Source organism: Silurus meridionalis, chromosome 18 (assembly GCF_014805685.1).
Source record: "Silurus meridionalis isolate SWU-2019-XX chromosome 18, ASM1480568v1, whole genome shotgun sequence".
NCBI lineage: Eukaryota > Metazoa > Chordata > Actinopteri > Siluriformes > Siluridae > Silurus > Silurus meridionalis.
In genome coordinates, this window is record NC_060901.1 from 2,665,518 (window position 1) to 2,686,012 (window position 20,495).

At 38.2% G+C, this 20,495-nt stretch overlaps 1 gene segment (V, D, J or C); it reads right to left on the reverse strand.

The window, feature by feature from the left end:
* Positions 1-3,351: 3,351 nt before the first annotated feature.
* On the reverse strand, positions 3,352-3,833 carry LOC124401105. The segment is given in 2 exon segments: positions 3,352-3,680; positions 3,779-3,833. Coding segments are annotated over 2 exon segments (378 nt in total).
* Positions 3,834-20,495: the final 16,662 nt, after the last annotated feature.

Here is a 20,495-nt window from a genome sequence, read left to right on the forward strand (position 1 = left end):
TAGAATAACCCTTCATGACTCTCTGCTCTCCCCTTCAGCCACTGCTCACAACCTTGGGATAACTATGGACAATCAAATGTCCTTCTCATCACATGTTGCTAATGTTGCTTGTTCTTGTCGATTTCTTCTCTACAACTTCCGAAGGATTCAACCATTTCTGTCCACACAGGCTGCCCAGGTGCTTGTTCAGTCTTTTGTCACTTCAAGACTGGACTACTGCAACTCTCTGCATTTGAACTGAGTGCTGATAACAAGTTTATATATATATTTATAACATTATTTCACTTTAGTTGAGTATAAATACAAAAACTTTCAAGTCAAATGTAAGCTGTGTCTTTCTGGTTCGAAGCTCGTATCTACTGCGATAAACAACAACTCCAATCTGTTAAAGCTCCTCCAGGAACTCTATGCTAGAAGCTAGAAGCTAGAAGCTAACCCGGTGTTCTGTTCTACATGTTGATAGTTTTCATACTTCAGCTGTGAAAGGAACATTTTTAAGAGCTCAACACAACAGCAGAAGCCACTTTAGTTTTTGATTGTGAATATATTATTCAGCTTGTTTTGTTATTTATTTCAGAAATCCTTGTGATATATTCAGTTTGTGTTGGTCTGACTTTAATAAAATAGTGTTTAAAAATTACTTTGTGTTTAAGTCAGTTTTGTGTTTGTATAGACCATAACGCCTAAAAGGGCATTAATAGGAACATTAACCAGCACATGTCCAGGCACGTCTTAAGTTTGCCAATAACCATTTGGCTGATCCAGAGGAGTCATGGGAGAAAGTCATGTGGCCAGATAAGACCAAAATAGAACTTTTGGGTCATAATTCCACGAAACGTGTTTGGAGGAAGAAGAATGATGAGTACCATCCCAAGAACACCATCCCTACTGTGAAGCATGGGGGTGGTAGCATCATGCTTTGGGGGTGTTTTTCTGCACATGGGACAGGGCGACTGCACTGTATTAAGGATAGGATGACCGGGGCCATGTATTGCGAGATTTTGGGGAACAACCTCCTTCCCTCAGTTAGAGCATTGAAGATGGGTCGAGGCTGGGTCTTCCAACAGGACAATGTTAGCATATCAAGGTTCTGGCGTGGCCTAGCCAGTCTCCAGACCTAAACCCAATAGAGAATCTTTGGAGGGAGCTCAAACTCCGTGTTTCTCAGCGACAGGCCAGAAATCTGACTGATCTAAAGAAGATCTGTGTGGAGAGTGGGCCAAAATCCCTCCTGCAGTGTGTGCAAACCTGGTGAAAAACTACAGGAAACATTTGACCTCTGTAATTGCAAACAAAGGCTACTGTACAAGATATTAACATTGACTTTCTCAGGTGTTCAAATACTTATTTGCAGCTGTATCATACAAATAAATAGTTAAAAAATCATACATTGTGATTTCTGGATTTTTTTTTTTGATTATGTCTCTCACAGTGGACATGCACCTACGATGACAATTTTAGACCCCTCCATGATTTCTAAGTGGGAGAACTTGCAAAATAGCAGGGTGTTTAAATACTTATTTTTCTCACTGTATATATAAATGAACATATAGCTGAGCTATGCCAATTGTCAGATCATTGTCAATTCGGAGCCGGACTGGCAGATGCATTAAGGGATAGGCTTGTGTGTGGAATGCACAATGAAAGCACACAAAAAAGACTGTTGACAGAAAAAGACTCATCACTCGATCATGCACTGAACATAGCAATATCCATGGAGACTGCAGCAAAAGATGCATTGGAATTGCAACAAAAAACAATGGAATGTGCAACAAATAAACTGTCACTGAAATTGGAAGGAAAACAGAAATTTTGTCGCTGCAGAAAAATGTCTCATGATGCGAATGACTGCTGGTTCAAAGATAAAGAGTGCAGGAACTGCCATAAACAGGGGCACATCGAACGTGTATTTAAAATAGACACAGTTCGTCTCAGACGAGTTTCAGAAATTCATGAAGCTGAACAGAGTCAAGCACATCACCAATGGTTTGGCAGAAAGTATTGTACAAACCTTCAAAAAAGCAATAAAAGCAATGGACAATGACACCATCTTGCTCCAACACAAAATAGACAACTTCCTTTTCATGGACAGAAATGCCACCCACTCCATGACTGGTCAAACACTAGCGATTATGTTCCAAAAGAGGAACTCACTTGGATCTCAACAAACCTGATGTTCGACGAGATGTGGAAAACAAACAATTTGTGCACATGAACGACAGACAAACAAGAAACTTCCAAGTAGGACAAGAAGTCTTAGCACGTGACTACAGCCTGGAAAAGTGGCAGCTAGGTACCATCACTACCAGAACTGGACCCTTGATGTACACAATAAAGGTTGGAGACAACACAGAGAGACTGCATGCAGATCAGTTGGTGGATCGTCAGACAAAATCCTTGCTGTTATATGTTCCTGATTTAAATGACAATGTCCCTGATTTAAATGACAAGGTCAATGATGCTGTTGCGACTGCCCCTTTTACCTCAGTTAACATGAACAATTCTGAACTGCACAATGATAATCCAGATGTGACGATTCCAGGTACACCTGAACCGTACCCTGGTTCACAGACGTTATCCTGAGAGATGTAGAAAACCTCCCCAAAGGGTTGATTTGTAGTTGTGTTGTAACATTGTTCAGGTTAAATGTAAATGTTATGCAGTAAGTTCATAGCTATGCATTTCTTGTATCTTGGGTTGATTAATCTAGGGGGGAGGAAAGTGTAATGTATGTACTATTGGGTATCAGCATTTTGTGATAAAGTTGCCCTCTAGTGGTGACTCGTATAGTGACGTATTGAAGTTAATAGCTCAGAGTAAAACCAATGTGGGTTAACACAACTCAATTGTCTGCTGTGTATCGTTCATCTGCCAGCATACACAACATGTTGCAACGATGATGAACAGTGGCATTAAATGTTCTTGTGCTTGTGAAAGACATCTGTTTGTAGGTCAGATACAAGGTGGAATCCCTAACTAATCATTAGATACTTGGTAAATCAGGAATGTTAGAGCTTGTCCAGGATGGGTTCAGACAGGTGGGTTCAGACAATATCTACACTGGTCCTGCAGCTGCTGATAACAATCTCTTCTGAAGAAACACACAGAGACTAAATAAGAATGAGAGACGACTCTCAGTGTCTCAGCAGTAGAATTAGTACTTTATGCTTTTATCTGACTGCATTATGTGGTCATTAGTGTCACTGTGACATGCAGAAAAAATAAAGTGTGTTTTCTCTCATCCACAGTGTGTGTGATTGTGTGTATCACATCCTCCCCCTCAGCACCTGCAATCTCTCCCAGCTGCAGCAGTGCTTCTCTGTACATTGACCGAGGTTTTTGTACGATGCTCTAACACTGTGTGAACACCCAGTTACCACTGATATGATGTAAACTCAGACAGTAGTAATCTCCTGCATCTTCAGTCTGGACTCCACTGATGGTCAGAGTGAAGTCGGTATTCGATCCACTGCCTCTGAAACGATCTGGAATTCCTGACTGTAATCTTGTAACCAAGTTTATCAGGAGTTTAGGAGCTTCTCCAGGTTTCTGCAGGTACCAGGCGAGGTAGTTACCACTAGCCACACTGCTACTGGTTTTACAGTTGATGGTGACTGTGTTTCCTGGAACAACAGTTTGCACTGAAGGAGTCTGAGTCACAGTCACCTGACCTCTGGATCCTGTAGAGAAACATAGATTGTGTTTGTATGCTGTAAAGTGGTGTAGAATTAGTATGAAATGAAGTGTGTGAGGCTGTGTGTTGATGTTAAACTCTCACCTTGAGTCCAGAGGGCCAGTGTGCAGATGAAGACGCTGATCAAAGTCATGGTTGCTGTGGGTGAAGTTGCTGATCAGCAGCTCTCAGTCATGAAGTGTTCAAGTCACAGGACTATAAACACTCACAGAGCACTGAAGCATGGACTGCTAATGCAAAGTGTGTGTGTGTGATTCATTCATTCATACATACACATTCAGAAAGAGTCAGTGCAAAGGCGAATAGATCCAAGCTAGAGTTTAACATAGAGCTCCTTCTGATCCATCTACAATAGAGTTTCAATTCTACACAACGCTGCATTTCTGTCTTTACTCTGTTCACTGTCCTGTTGCTCTTCCTGTAGTTTTGCTGAAATAAAGCTGAGTTTTGGACGTTGTGTGTTTCTTTTATTGGAGTTAATAGTGATGATCAGTGTGATGAGAGAGTGGGATTAGCTGCAGATTCAGTGTGTGTGTTGTGCTTCAGTGAGTTTGACTGAAGGAAGTTGAACATCTGGTGAAGTTTCTGTTCTATTCTGGGAGAAATGAAACTATTCACAGTCACGTTCATGTAAATCTCATTTACACCTCACTGATCTCTCTCTCTCTTTATTTCTTATTAATATACATTTATTATTTATAATAAACCAATTAAACTATTTTTTTCCTTTTAGTTCCAGGTTGATTACATGTCATAAACATGTCTTCTTATTGATCTTGTTAATCAAATGTTACAAAAATTAAAGTATTGCAATAAAGGAACTGCAGAAATCTTCTTTCCTTCTCACTCATGAAGAAACAATATTTTAAGCATAATTTACAAAATTCTTTTAGATGTGGAAAATTGGCCCGGTCTTCTTCACGGCTAAACAGAACTTTTGAAATTGTGAAAGCAGTAAGATTTACATTCAGTTTATTTAGTCTGAGACACAGGAGCATCTGTATATAGAGAATGAACACAGTTACAGAGTATTCCTAACTATGTAAAATTACACCAAAAGTCCTTCCCTGGATCCGGCTGGAATCATGAATAATTTTTACATGGAAATTCCAACTGTGTAGAAGCTGCCTGATCTGCTTTCAGCATCGAAAATATTTAAGGTGTCACACTGCACCCTAGTGGTGAATGACTGTCATTGCAGGCACTCTAAAGTTTAGTATGAGGAAGTTATAAACACCATTATGTATATACAGAAAACTATTACTCCATTATCCTTCAAGGCATATCATATTTATATTTCACAGTATTTATTCTTGGGGTGTTTTTGTATCTATGACATTTTTATCATTTAACAGAGTTCAGGTTCATGTTTCTGTGCATGTGCACAGGGTATTTGGTCAATAATATCCTCATAAAATATGCACAAAAAAAAACCAATAAAACAAGTCATGCAAATAAAAGAAAAGAAAAGGTATAAAAGTGCATGCACAAACTGTGATTTCTCCATTTTTTTCATAGAACTTCTCAGCTTTTTTTCTTTATAATTCATTTTCACACTTAGCTCCTAAACTCTGGAATAGTCTTCCTGACAGTGTTCGGGGCTCAGACACACTCTCCCAGTTTAAGTGTAGATTAAAAACTTATTTTTTTAGCAAAGCCTACACATAACATACGTCTCACATCATAACCTTGTGCTCCAGAACATCTGATCACATGCACATTATCAACTTGTGCTGTTGATATCATGAACAGCAGCCACGCTAATTCCTCTCCACTGCTTCTCTTTCTCTCCCCATCCCGAGACACCCTGAGGTTTGGCCAGCTCCAGTCACGTCCCACCTCATGAAGATTACGGACCTTTGAAGAAGTAGATGCCGAACTCGCAAACATCCCGAACCATCTAGAGACGTACCAGTGCCATTTGGATCCTGCTACATGTGTGGAGTATCAACATTGGACCTCCTGGAGTGTTTAAAGGCTCTGGCATGGAGAAGCTGATGCTGGATCTGTGATGATCACAAATGCTGAGCTCATAAAACTCGGAGCTACTAACCATATAGACTGTATAAGACTGCAGAAAGAACATCACTTATAATCTTATACTCCAGTAATCATGTTAGTTCTCACTCTCCAGTGTTCTGTATTGTTGAAAGATTTATGATCAAACTCTTGATGTCACCCGGATGAGGATGGGTTCCACTTTTGAGTCTGGTTCCTCTCAAGGTTTCTTCATCATAACATCTAAGGGAGTTTTTCCTTGCCACAGTCGCCACTGCTTGATCATCAGGGATAAACACACACCATTCACCATCACTGTTGATTTCTGTAAAGCAGCTTTGAGACAATGTCTGTTGTGAAAAGCGCAATACAAATAAACTTGACTTGACTTGACTATAATAATGTTTGTTTTCTGCTATTAAAGCCCTGGTTTCAGGATTTTAGGATGACTGGAAGGACTCTTTTTTCTTTCAGTTTTTGACTTTCTCTAGTTTCCCCACCAGATGTCTCCAGTGTGTTCCTTTGTCCTTGCCTAATGTCATCATGTGGGCCATTGTCTTTGTCTATTTAGAATCCCATTTTGTGTCAGATGTTATTCTTGACATTATGTGGCCTTTTGTGTTTTGTTTCTCAGTGTATCCAAACTGGTCTCAAGTTGTCTTTCTGTATATTTTTCATTTTGTTTGTGTTGCATTTCCATAGAGAAAGTCTTTGCTTATGACTTTCTCCCCGATTTTCTAAAAAAAATATTTTTTTTCACTTTTTGAGTTGTGGACCTACTTTTGTATCTAATGAATTTCTATCTCTTGGTTTTCTTTGGTTTTGCTTTGTGTTTTTGGACATTGTAATAAGTAAAACAATAGTACTTTCAACTAACCTTTGTTTGTTTATGCACTTAGGTGTAAATTCTGGTGGGTGAAACACTGTTAAAGAACAAATCTCTCACAGCTGTCCCCAATTTGAGTCCGTCCCAGAACAGCTGGACTGTGGCCATAATTAAAATTTTAGGATTTTAAACACTTACTTAAAACTTTGCAGAGACTCACCATGACAGTGCAAAGTCAACAAGGAATGTTTAAACTATATATTGCTTTTCCCATATTTTAAAATATATTTCAAGATACCGGAACACAAATGGTCACCACCAGCCACACAAATTATTCAGAGTGGGCCTAGCCAAATTATTAACAATGGAAAAAAATTAAGCACTAAATAATAGAGAGAGAAATTTTGAGTTTTTTTAAAGCAAGGAACTTTTTTGTGGAGAAAGCTAAAGAAACACTTTCTGGTCCACGTTAGAGCCCTGGAAACATGCCCCTGTAAATGGATCCCTCACTATCCATAAACCCCATAACAATCCATAAACACCAAAGGTGCAGAATGGGGATCAACAATATGTCAAACAGATTCCCACAACTTCTGGTCTGAACCATCGTATTGACAGTTCACAAGGTATTAATTTCTGTAATAGACTCAGACTGTCATGGACATGAACAGGCAGAAGGGTATATGCAATAAGAGACCAGAGAAGCAGGTGTGACTGGTGAAAACTGACTACAAAGGACCACCCCTAAGTTATGGGACAAAAAAATCTGGGGTTCATTTTCATGGATGGAGAAATTTAAAGACAGCACTAGACATTTTTTACCTGTCTCAGCACTTTAAAGGGTTCCTGGTATTGCAGAGCCTGCTTCCTGGGGGCCATGTCTATCTGACAGCAATACTCGCTGACAAAGACAGAAATAAGGTACCAGATGGTGGTGCCTATGGCAGATTCCTCCTCATTGTTTCTACGATTGTATAATTGATTTGCTTGCTGGAACTAGATGCAGTCAAATTGACCCTAATCTGCCAACAAGTGACAGTCTAAACAGAAGCTTTGTTAGATACATTTTGAAGAAGTAAAAGTGTGATTTTTGGCCATATAGCAAACAATAGCTTTTATTTTTCACATATACATCACAGCGAAATTCATTCTCCACATATCCCAGCTTGCGCAGAAGCAGTTTACATAACTCAACCTTTTAAGTGCGTACAATCTTGTACTAATCCTTCTGTAAGACTTGTCAAAGAGGGCGTTTAGTCACTTTGAGTACTTTGTAATGCCATGTGGACTATCTTCAGCGCTAGCAGCATTTCAGTGACAACATTCTGATTTATTACCCAGGTGATGCCACCCACGTTTAGCAGGTAAATAGCGTATGTGGGCATTTCTTCAACTAGGTGCACTTTTAGCCTTGTGAAGTTGAGCAAAAAAAACTTGATCAAAAGTTAGGTAACACATTCCCATAAGTTAAAATAATTTCTCTAGTTTTAAGGTCTGTTGGAGGACAAACATGTATTACAAGAGAAACTGTTAATATTTTACATTTTTTCCGACCTGCAATGAACAAATGTCATTTCCACCACATCTCAATATACAGCTGTTATTAAAAAATAGAATAACTTAATGCCACTCAAGAATTGTCTAAGATCATTTTTGTAACTAGTTTTACCAGTTTTTCCACAATGTACATTAATTGAATATTTGTTAATGAGATAAATTAACTGCCCTAAGGACCAAATGCTGAACTGTACACCTGTCACACTCTGAAATTTAATATTAGATTGGGTAAGAGTTTATTTGAAAATAAATAACTTGAATATTTATACTAAGTAGAGCACAATATCATAAACTGTGGATAAATATTTATTGTGTGATGAGAACTTTTTAAATATTTTTAAAAAATGTGTGTGGTGATGGAAATGACAGGGTGGTGGTGGAAATAACAGGGTGTGGTGGAAATGACAATGAATGTAACATGAATGTAGAGAAAGAGTATATATATTTATTAGAAAAATACTTAAACTCATAAGTCATTAAACAAACTCCACTAAAACAGGTGTTGTTGATGTCAGATAAAACTGATTTGTCTCACTGATGAACGGTTACAGTGCATACTGTAAAGAACTGACACAACTGATGGCCAGGGAAAATACAAGTGATAAAAGATGCATAAGAAATTCAACAATGTGAGATAATTATGAGGTTAATGTTCTGAAATGTTCTTATTGGTCTCTTAAATAAACACTCATCTTCCGTAAAGAGTAACTGTAAAGAACACCTTAAACTGTAAAATTTAAACAGAGATGTGGAATGTGAAAAATTTTGAGCATCTTGAATGTGTGAATGTATGTATGTTTGCATGTGTGTGAGAGAGAGAGCGTTTGCTCGTGCGCATGTGTGTGTGTATGTGTGTGATGTGATTTGAGGCCACATCTAATTAAGTGTTTAACATATTTCTTCCCAAACAGACACAATAATTTCCTTGTGACGTTTGGTCACTGGTACAGGCTCAGGGATTAGGCCTATGATATTCTTGGTTTGGTACCAGATTATGTCATCCCTTAGAGGCCAAAAAAAAATGATTGAGACCAACACGGCTCATGGTTTTAACCAGAGCACCACTGTAGACATCAGTATCCTGTATGATGCCAGGATAAATATCTCCATCATACTTCACAGCACACCACTGACCAACGTGTCCCTCGTTCAAGTCCACAATATGCCGCAGACCTATTTGAGGTGTGTCAGGATGCGATGTACTGGTTGAGGGAGAAGCTTCGTCCCAATGCTGGAACATGACTGTTTCTGGATTGAAACATTTGCAGTCATGAGGTGCAGAGCAAAAGCAACTGAGGATTCTCCATGACATTTGGCTTGGGCTAGCAGAGGTTATCTGAAAGGAGAGGAAAAACTGTTAAGGCATGAACTTAGTTCATGTAAAATTATTTGTTTGAGACGACTGTGGACTGTCAACCATTACCTGATGAATCTTCATTGTGCCACGGATTGTTTGTAGCTCGGATTGCACATGAATGTCCATACACTCAATTTCCTCTGGCTCAACATAGAAGAGCTTTTGCTGTTGAAGCTCCTCAAAGAGCACCCGAGCATTTGGTATGTCCTTTCCTCTAGCTATTATGTCATCAGCTCTTCTTTACACTGCTGCTGCTATCCCATCAGCAGGGCCTTTTCCATGGCCAGCCTCCAGAAAGTTCCAAGTAAGTTTCTTCCAGCCCATCTGAAATGGAATGTTGGTGAAGAAGTAAACATTTTTTTTGGAGCGGTATTGGGTGGTCGGCCCATCACTGACCACATGTAGCACTGAAGCAGTGGGGTATTGATCCTTCAGGAAAGTGAGGACTTTTGATAGATGTGCCCAAATAGCACAGGGGTCATGACGAAAAGAGGAGCTGATTGAGCAGAATGAAATCACACTGTTTTTGGTGTAGGCCACACCAGTGTGAAGTGAGGCCTGTTTTATGCGAATCACCAAAATGTACAGCTTGCATTTCGCTGCAGTACTTGCAGAAAAAAATTCTCTGCAAAGTCAATATAGAGGACAACCTCATCTTCACTCAGATTCTCTTTTAAACCACGAAGTGCAGCATATTGGTGTCTGATGTTATAGGCATGTTTGCCAAGTTTTTCTTTTAGTCCTAAGCGAAAGTCCTTAAGCAAAGTATGCAAAGTACCTGTAACCTTCTCTTTAACTGTTAAATGGACTGTGAATTTTTCTTCACTACCATCTTTCTTTTTCTTCAGTCTCTCCTCAGCTTTTCCCTTCCACTCATACCAAAATGTTTGGGTCCCAGGGTCAAAGGTTGAAATTTTCCAATTCTTTGGCTTCACAAACGGTACATTCCCTGTACATACATTGCTTGGTATAGTTTGGCGAACAGCACAGGGATACAATCAGATCTTCAATGTTGCTGCTTTTAATGACTTTATGATAAAGCAGCTTGTCTGCCATACTCTGCAGATTGGCATGTGTCTTGCAGAGGCAAGTGTCTCTATCCTTAACTGTGGGCTTTACAATCCAAAACGGACGTCTCTTACAGAACTCACTGTTAGAAATTTTGATGTCAGGATACTCCTTTCGAAACTTCTTATGGAGTTTTTCCAGAGGCTCATTCAGAAATCTTTTCTGTCTTTTCGTCTTTTTCTTGGTCACAGTGTCCTTCTTTCCAGTTGATGCTCTGCTATTCTCATCTCTTTCTAAGAATTGTTTTATTTTTTCTTCTGTGGCTGGGCTAATGCTGTTCTTTTGTTTCCTCCGTGTGTAAGTAAATGCTGTTGTCCTTTTTTCGTTACTTCTCATTCTTCTGGGTGAAAAGCCAAATTCCCTTTGCGCCATTTTCAGTAGTCGATACTTCTTAAGGACTTTTCCTGCCATTATTTTGGAAATGATGTGTTTGTCCCTGTCTGAGTGGAGATTTTTATATCTGTCTCTCAATTCAGTTATCAGAGCGTTGTGAAAAACTAAAGTTCTTTGTAGAGTGCTACGTGCTGTTACCATTTGCCGTTTGGATTTTGTATTTGGAGAGTCAGCCTGCCTCATTTTTTTCCTCAGTCTCATATACCGCTGGCGGTATTTCTGTGCCTTTCGCAAAGCTTTCTCAAGCTTGGTGTTACTCTCATACAGTGCTGCATACACTTTTTGTCGGTTTCTTGCTACCCTTTTCCTTCCCCTCTGATTTTGGGATTGAGATTGGGCAGAAGGTGGTGTGGGGGTCAGGTCAACATCCTGTTCTGGCTGCAAGACAACATCAGGAGAGTGTGGCGGTGTGGTGGTGGAATGGTAGGCCTGCATTGTGAGGGTTTTTTTAATCTCCTCTCGTCTATTTCTTTGATTGATTCTCCATTGTCTCCTTTGTTTGCGTTGCTCCCGCTTTGACAGATCTGCAATTGCTTTTACAACTCCTTTTTCCTTTTTCCTCAGGTATCTCTCCCTGTCTCTTTTAAGTCTCTCTTCATATTTTATAGGGTCAGCTTTTATTTTGTCCCTATAGACCTGTGACCTTTCTTTTGTTGTCTTAGGTGGCATCTTAAAAATAAATAAAAAAGAAATCAATTAATATAAAAGTAATATAATTTAGAAATAAAATATTATAATATAAATATAAAGAGTATTATAATATATTATAATATAAAAAGTATTACACAAATTTACTCTCACAATCCATATCAATTGTACTTTTTAACCATAAATGTCATTTCCACCACATGCTGTCTTTTCCACCACAGAGGGCAGTGTGGTGGAAATGACTGTGGTGGAAATGACATTTCTGTAGTTTTTTGTGAAAAAATGGAAGATAGCTTCACTGATTAGCTTTGAATTAATACTTAGCATGTGATGTATGCAAAATACTCTTATTTAACTTAAAATTTTTAGCTTTTTAAAAACACCCTTGAAGATACAGCATGTTTGGAAATGACGTAGAATAAATATATTAACTGGTCTAGCAATATTTACCTTGATTTTTCTTCACTTGTTGTTGGAGGGAATTTTAAATTTTCATCAAGTCCATCATGTGCTCTGATGTCCCTGAATGTTTCCATAGACAAAACCTAAACAATCTTTCACACAAACTTTTTAAAGGGACATAACAGCATTGTGGTGGAAATGACACCAATACTGTGTGACAGCTATATTTTGTATAAAAAGTATTATTGACATTAGTCTCAGATTAATTACTATAATGTATTTTAATAATTTTACTAGTGTTTAATTCAGGTACATTAATAGTTACCAGATAAGTCATATTTTTAAACTGTATTTTCATTGTTGAAGTTTAAAAGTCTGGTTGTGCGACAAGGAGAAAACAGTGATTTTGGCACCTATAAGGAGGTTGTAAAGTATGAAAAAATCTTAATAGAAAGGTAGTACATTTTTTTAAAGGTGTTTTTATTGATAGTTTCACAAAGAAAAAAGAATTTGTCAAAAATGATATGTATTTTTTAAAATATGATCAAAGAACATAAAAGTGCCCATAGTCTAAGAATCACCCATGTAACTTATAACTTAAATTATAGGAAAGAGGAAGTGCTTAAGGACCAGGACAAGGTCTTATCCATAACACACTGGCCAGTACCTACCACAGTGAAGAATGATGAATTTTGCCTAGTGTTTACCCATTTACCATTTACCCATTACATAGAAATTTCCCCACTGTGGGACGAATAAAGTTTTATCTTATCTTATCTTATCTTATCTTATCTTATCTTATCTTATCTTATCTTATCTTATCTTATTTCTATTGACTTTTTGTAATAAGAGATTGTTGTGTTTGAGGACTGTCCTCTCTCAGTAATCAGGATCTCAATGGGCGTATTTTCTAAAAAGGTGTCTTCAGCTGAGAGGAGCAGCAACTTAGAGCTCTTGGCAGTGAAACTTGCCCATGAGGAATAACAACAGTTGATGGAGAAGGCTCATTTTTTCATTTACATCTACAGTGACTACAAGAAGCTGGAGTATATCAAAACAGTCTAAACACAGAATTCCTGACAGATTTGTGAGGCAATTCATTTTGCCTCATTTGATTCTTCATCCTCTGTTGGGAATATGTTTCATGTTTCCCATGTCAAACCAGTCAGTGCAGGTTCCGCCACATTAGGCATCCTCCCCTTCATCCTTCCAGCTGCAGTATCTAATTGATTATGAGGGCTAAAAAACATGGACCTGAAAAAATGTGCTGGGTGCCATCTTATTATCTACTAAGTCATCTTCTATGACATGAATTTTATACAAGCCACCCCAGGCCTAGAGGCAAGCCCAGCTGAAGTACTGCTCCTGGAGGTAGCAATTTACAGCAGGGGGCTACAACACAGTCCATCACACGTTCATATTTATCAGATTACAGATCACACATCTGATTCCACTCCAAACTAAATTCACAATGCACAATTCCTGTAAAGTAAAGTGTGTCATTATGTAAAAGTTGCTACCAAGAATTCTGTTTAGTGTACGTCTGCCTAGATTTTCAGTTCCTAGACTGAGTTCCTATATTGTTAGTCCATGTCTAGTCCAGTTTAGGATTTCTGCAGGTTTTGGAAAGCCAAATTTATGACTTTGTAAGACCTTTTTAAGACCATATAAAATATAATTTAAGATCTATATCACAATATCAAAAACACACAAATGCATTGTTAGCTGTTAACTGGCCTTAACCGAACCTTAAATAATTTTTTTTTTTCAAGCCAAGTTTCACTAAACTTGCACTTCCCAATATCTGAAAAATAATATCTGTATTACAGCTGTGGTATGATCCGAGAGAGATTTGCAGCAATAACAGGAAGCTGATTGGCTGTTGCATGTTGGTCTCGTTTGTAGTCAAAATACTTATATTCAGACAAGCGAAAGAAAGAACTACAACACCATGGAAACACAGGAAAAAAAAACACTTTCTAAAGTGTTAAATGGAGCATTTTAATGAGAAGTAGAGTCAGCGTTACATGGACATCGAAACATTATGTCCTGTTTAAAATGATTTAAGACGAAGCACAGAAAAATGTAAGACTTTTTAAAGCCTTAAATCTAGATTTTTAGATTTAAGACTTTTTAAGACCGGGCAGAAACCCTGTTCTGCTGAACGCCTCGACTGTTTATTCTCAGTGCTTTTGAATTGTGTCTCTGTCATGTTTGCTCACGTTATATAAAACCATTGACTGCCTGCACTTTGCTCCCTTCTCTATTCCTTACATGTTTATTAAAGTTTGAAGTTGCAATGTTGCATAATTAACTATAAATAGACTCTTTAATAATAAAACAGTGATTATTAGTAAATTGTTGGGAAATACTAACGAGACATGATCTTACTTTGGAGGTCAATTCTGGCATATTCTCCTTTTTTGAGCTTGTGATGCGTACAAAGACGTCCATGCTAGCCTTTACTGAGCTCGCTGGTGGATCAGCCGTTGAGCCACTGATCTTAGGAATTGAGTTTGATATTTAAAAAGACAGCAGAAAAGCTTCTCTGTTCATTCTGATTTCAGATTCCCTCAGATACATTGCTCAGTTTGTACAGCACAGTGTGTGATAAAATATTTAATATAGAAGCTGAGAAGTCACTTCTGTAAATTAATCGTCCAATTGATCTGAATAAACGTGTGTAATGTCTGTTAACACACCATTAATGAACAGGATTAAAGCTTCTCCAATGATTCGACAGCGACTTGGAACCACAGCACAGTCATCTTAAGCCGTGTTTTCATGCACGGGTTCGTCTCGATCACATACAGTATTAAAACTCACTTTGATGTGTCTACAGGACAGATGGGATTCAAAGTCTAAATTTCAATAGTGCATTTTTGAACCATGATAATGTGTGACTGGGAGTCCAGAGACTGTCAACTGGTTGGCATAGTGTCCTACAGTATCAATTCCAGTTTCTTCTGATGTGCCTTATGCTGGTCTGAGGATTGTAGCCTGAACAGTAGCTAAAATGATGTGGTGAGCTGGTTTTATATCTCTTGGATGAAGCATGTGATGGCTTCTATTCTCCTGGGTTGATAACTGGAAGAGCTACTCACCAATCTGCCACTGCTGGGCCCTTGAGCAAGGCCCTTAACACTCAATTACTCAGCTATGTAAGTGAGATAACTGCAAGTCGCTTAGGGTAAGGACATCTGCCAAATGCCATAAATGTAAATAAATTGAGATAAGTTCGAAAGGACCAGTTCGCTCATAAACCAGACAGCGCTGCTAGTTACCTCAGTGTGTTTGATATAGTGATAGTTATCTGTTTGTAATGAGTAATGGACTTGGAAGAAATCTTTCGGGTGTGTGTTGGAACTTTAAATCACCTTGTATCCTCATCTATCACCCCTTTTTATTTACCATCAGAAAACTCTAAAAAAAGCATTTATAATAATAAGTAAAAGGGACAAATTAACTTGTGAAACTTATAGAAATAATAATAATATTCTAAATAATGTGTAGAGTTTTAAGCTGTCACAGAAAGATCTTTCTTTCCGAATATCTCGGTTATTTACTTTATGGAAAGGTATTATTTTTAATTAACATGTGTAGAATTAGGATTATTCACTTTGAAATTATATTTGTTTTGTAATAATTCTGCAATAGCGACATCTACAGGTGAACAGTGTGTAGCGATACTTAATAACCTCTTTAGCTAAGGAGGGAGCGGAAGGAGATGCACACTGAATAAGTTACAAATTGTTTCATTGTTACGAATATTTTACCTGAGAAATGTCTTCTAAGTTTATGTACTGTGTGTAATGATATTTGGTAAATACACTAATTCATGGACAGAAAACTCATTATTATTAAAATTTATTTTTTATTTATTTTCATTTTTTCATGGTGTCCATAATGCGTTGGCCGTGATGAGCTGACCCTCAAAAAAAAAGTGATTAAACACTAAAGCTTTACCGTGTTTCTTTTCCGATCAGAGAAAAAAGTTTAGGAACCGTTATAGAGTTAAATGTAGTATTGCAGCCAGCCACTAGAGGGCATCAGAGACCTTTTTACTATCAACTTTTTTTCAATATATGTACAGCATTTATATATATATATATATATATATATATATATATATATATATATATATATATATATATATATACCATAAATGTGTAGAAATTGTGTACATTTTAATAAAAAATGATTTTTATTTATTTAATGAATACATTTTTTATCTTATTTTTTGTTTTGTTTTATAAATTCAACTCCAATTGCAAAAAGGTTGGGAAAGATAGAAATAAAATAAAAAAAATAGAATGCAATGATTTGCAAATCTTATAGCCTCATTTTTTATTCACAATAGAACATATAAAACATGAAATGTACCATTTGAAGGAAGAAATAAAGAATTATGGTTGCAGTATATACTATCTTCAAAAGATTCAGAGAATCTGAAGAAATCTTTGTGTGCTAGTGATCTTTAGGCCTTTAGGTGTAACTGAATCTTCTGGGATACTGAATAATCTGGGCTTATTAACACCTCATTCTGTGAACACAGTTCACCATCCCATTCACAAATGCTGGTAAAATATCTATCATGCAAAGAATAAGCCATATGTGAACATGATCCAGAAATGGCACCATATTCTCTGAGCCAAAGCTTATTTAAAATGTACTGAGGCAAAGTGGAAAACTGTTCAGTGACCAGACTATATAAAATTCTCAATTCTTTTTAGAAACCATGGCTGCTGAGTCCTCTGGACTAAAGAGGAAAGGGACCATCCAGATTTTCATGAATACTCAGTCCAAAAGCCTGCATCTCTGATGGTATGCATTAGTGCCTTGCACATCTGGAAAGGCTCCATCAATGCTGAAAGGTATATACAGAATTTAGAGCAGCACATGCTTCCATTCAGATGATGTCTTTCTACAGCAAAGGCCTTGCATATTTCAGCAAGACAATGTTAAACCATATACTGCATCCATTACAACAGCATGGCTTCAAAGTAGAAGAATACATGTGCTGAACTGACCTTTGAACAATTAGAAAATTTGGGTGCATCATGATATGAAATCTAAAACAAAGCAGACCCAAGACTGCTGAGCAGCAACACTCCTGAATCATCCTGTCTGCTCTGCCAAGCTAGCTCCCCTGCTGGGAACGCCTCCTGGTCCTGCTGCATTGCCAAAAATTTCTCCCAGCTTGCCTGCCATGCTGAGGATGTCACCCCGCTTCCGAGCCCAGCTGAGAGCGTTGTTGCGCCTCAGAGATCCACAGAGGGCGCCGCTCAGCTTCCTTGTCCAGGTCACTGCTGCCGAGCTTTGTTGACTACGTTGCTCCGCCCCCGGACTTTGCCAACAATGTGGCTCCGCCTGTGGCTTTTGCCAAAGTGTTTACCCGGCCCCTGGGTTTCACTGATGTCGTGGTCTCCGAAGAGGGCATCGCTCCGTCTCATCACGTCGGCCAGAAAGCCTGGTGCACTCATCCGGGTTTGTGACGTGCACTTCCGGGTCGGCGGCCATCTTCTCGTTTGTTCCTGCGCTGCCATGTATTTAAGGACACCAAAGACATTAATTCGGGGCCCGATAATCTCATCGGCTTCTCATGTAGCTGAGATTATTCTCGCCATTTCCTGGTCCATAACCCTGTTTCGGATCCCTGTCCTGTCTGGCCACCCTGATCACCGGTTTGGATTTTGGACTGGTTTTTGGATGTGTTTTTGCTCTGCTCATTATTGTTCTGCTATTGTTTACCAGTATTTGGTTAATGGTTTTGGTTCTCCCTGAATTGCTCAGTCTGCCTGCTCTCGGATCCGGGGCTGTTTTTCTGGCTCTAATTATTGTGTCTGGCTGCGTTGCTCTGTTACTTGTTTTGGGATAAGGACTGTAATATCAGACTGTGCCTTGTGATTAGGGACTGTATATTTCAGACCTGGTTTAGTCTTCCCATTTCTTCTCTGTCCATAAGTTTTCAGACAGTCTCACTTACTCTTTGCTTACTATCTTCTTCTTCTTCTACTTTCAGCTTTTTCCATTAGGGGTCGCCACAGGAGATCATCCGTCTCCATAAGCCTGTCCTTTACATCTGCCTCTTTTAAACCAACTTATCACTACAATCAAGTTCATGACTTTAATTAGTGTTTTACCTGAAAACAGCAGCCTGAGGTCTTGAGCATAGCATTAGGTCATTTATTCATTTAAATGGGTTATAGATTTTGTTTTGAGAAAGAGAGAGAGGATGTGTGTGTGTTTGTGCGTGTGTGTGTGTGTATGTGTGTGTGTTTTGCTGAGATTAAGAGAAAAGAAGCACATTTATATTCAGTGCACACACACACACACACACACACACACACACACACACACACACACACACACACACAGCTGTAGCAGCTCATGTGCTATTTAAATGGAGTTTTATTCGAAGCCCTGAGGAGAAACAGTGGAGAAGAAAAAGAAAGTAGAACAGTGTGAATGTGGAACCTTCTGTCAAGACGAAACAAGAAAAACAATTAAAAGCAAAACAAAGAAAGATCCAGTTTATATTAAATCCAGTTTATATTAAACCAACTTTCAATGAAATCAAGTTTATATTAAAAACAATTGATTTGAAATCAAGTTAAATGAAGTCAAATTCACATTCAAACCAGCTCATATTAAATCCAGCATACATTTAACCCATTTCATAGGAAATCCAGTTCATATTAAATCCAGTTTATATGAACAGAAGTGGAATTTCAGTGTAAACGGGACTCTTTTAAATCCATCAATACACTTTTATTAATTAAATACATAAATACACAGAAACAACTCCAACAACACACACACATACACACAAACTTAAGAAAAATAATAAACAATAAAATTATTATCCAGCTGTGAATCACAGCTGCAGTGCTGCTGTTCTAACAAACTAATCAACACCTGTTTCTGACCAATCACAATCCAGGACTCCCCAGCAGGGTGTGTGTGTGTGTGTGTGTGTGTGTGTGTGTGTGTGTGTGTGTGTGTGTATGATAAAACTCTGGTTTGGTCTGGTCTGATAGGCCACGCCCCCTCACTCTATATCTACACATCTACTTTTTTCTACTTTCACACTCAGAAACGCTGCAATACTGCCTGATACTTTTAATCCGATCTCCAGCGTCTGATTGCTTTCATTGATTTTTTATTTGTAGTGTTCTGTCAGAGCTGAAATCAACACAAACTCCATCTTCTCACCAGCTCTGATATGTGACTGATAGAAACTTCAGCTACTTTCACATCACCACTTTCAGCTCTGAGCTTTTCTGCTGAAATACTAAACTGAAAAAATCACAAAACACAGCTGTGCCATTCTTCAGGTGCTAATGCACTTCCATACCATCAGAGATGTGTCTTTTGGAACGGAGTGCTGAGAACAAGCCAGATGGTCCCTCTCCTCTTTAGTCCAGAGGATAGAGCATCCAAAAATAATTCAGAATTTTAATTCATCTGACCACAGAACAGTTTTCCACTTTGCCTCAGTAGATTTTAAATGAGCTTTGTTGCAGAGAAGGTAGCAGCATTTCTGGATCATGTTCACATATAGCTTCTTCTTCACATGATAGGGTTTTAACCTGCATTTGTGGAAGACATCGCAAACAACGCAATACAATATTGATTTTTGTCCTTGTCCCATGCACACTGATTTTTTGAGATTCTGGAAATCTTTTGATGATCTTATGCACTGTAAATGATGAGATATTCTTTACAATTTGACCTCGAGGAACATTATTATGAAATTGTTCCATAATTTGTAGATGCAGTTTTGTGGAGATTGGTGAATATCTGCCCATCTTAACTTCAGACAGACTTTATAAGGTACTCTTTTTATATCCGATCATCACAATTAACCTTATTAGTTACTGAAGCTTCAGCTGTCAGTGACACTTTTCTAGACTTTTGTTATCTCGTCCCAAATTTTTTGAGATGTGTAGCAGCCATCAAATTCAAAACGACTTATTTTCCTCTAAAAATGGTAAAATTTCATAAGTTTCAACATATGTAACAGAATGGGTTTCAGCGTTAGACAGTGAGTCTGGGTGGAAAGTGTTTCCTGAGCATTTCCACACCATCACCATTGTCATCATCATCATCATCATCATCATCATCATCATTATGAACTCACCTGATGGTGATCTGGTGATGTTTTCTTTTTTATGTCTCATTGAGATTTGTGCTTTGAGATAAAGCAGAACCAGGAGGAGATGGAATATCCACCAAAACCCTGGATAATGAAGTGGGCTTTATTTTATTTTCGATGTGTCCCTTTCTTTGATTACAGAAACATGAGATTTAATATGATATCAGTAATGAAAAACCCAAACCACATCCTCGGTGGTCTCTGGTTTCCTGATTCTGATCTCTTGATGCGTATCACATAAAGGAAGAGTGGTTTGGCCCTCTGGCTCACATATCCATTATGTATATGTTAAAGATATATAGATGCAGATAACAATGCTGCTAATCCTGAACAGGCCAAACATCAACTGAAGCACTGGAGAACTGCAGCTGCAGGATCAGGCAGCTTTAATAAA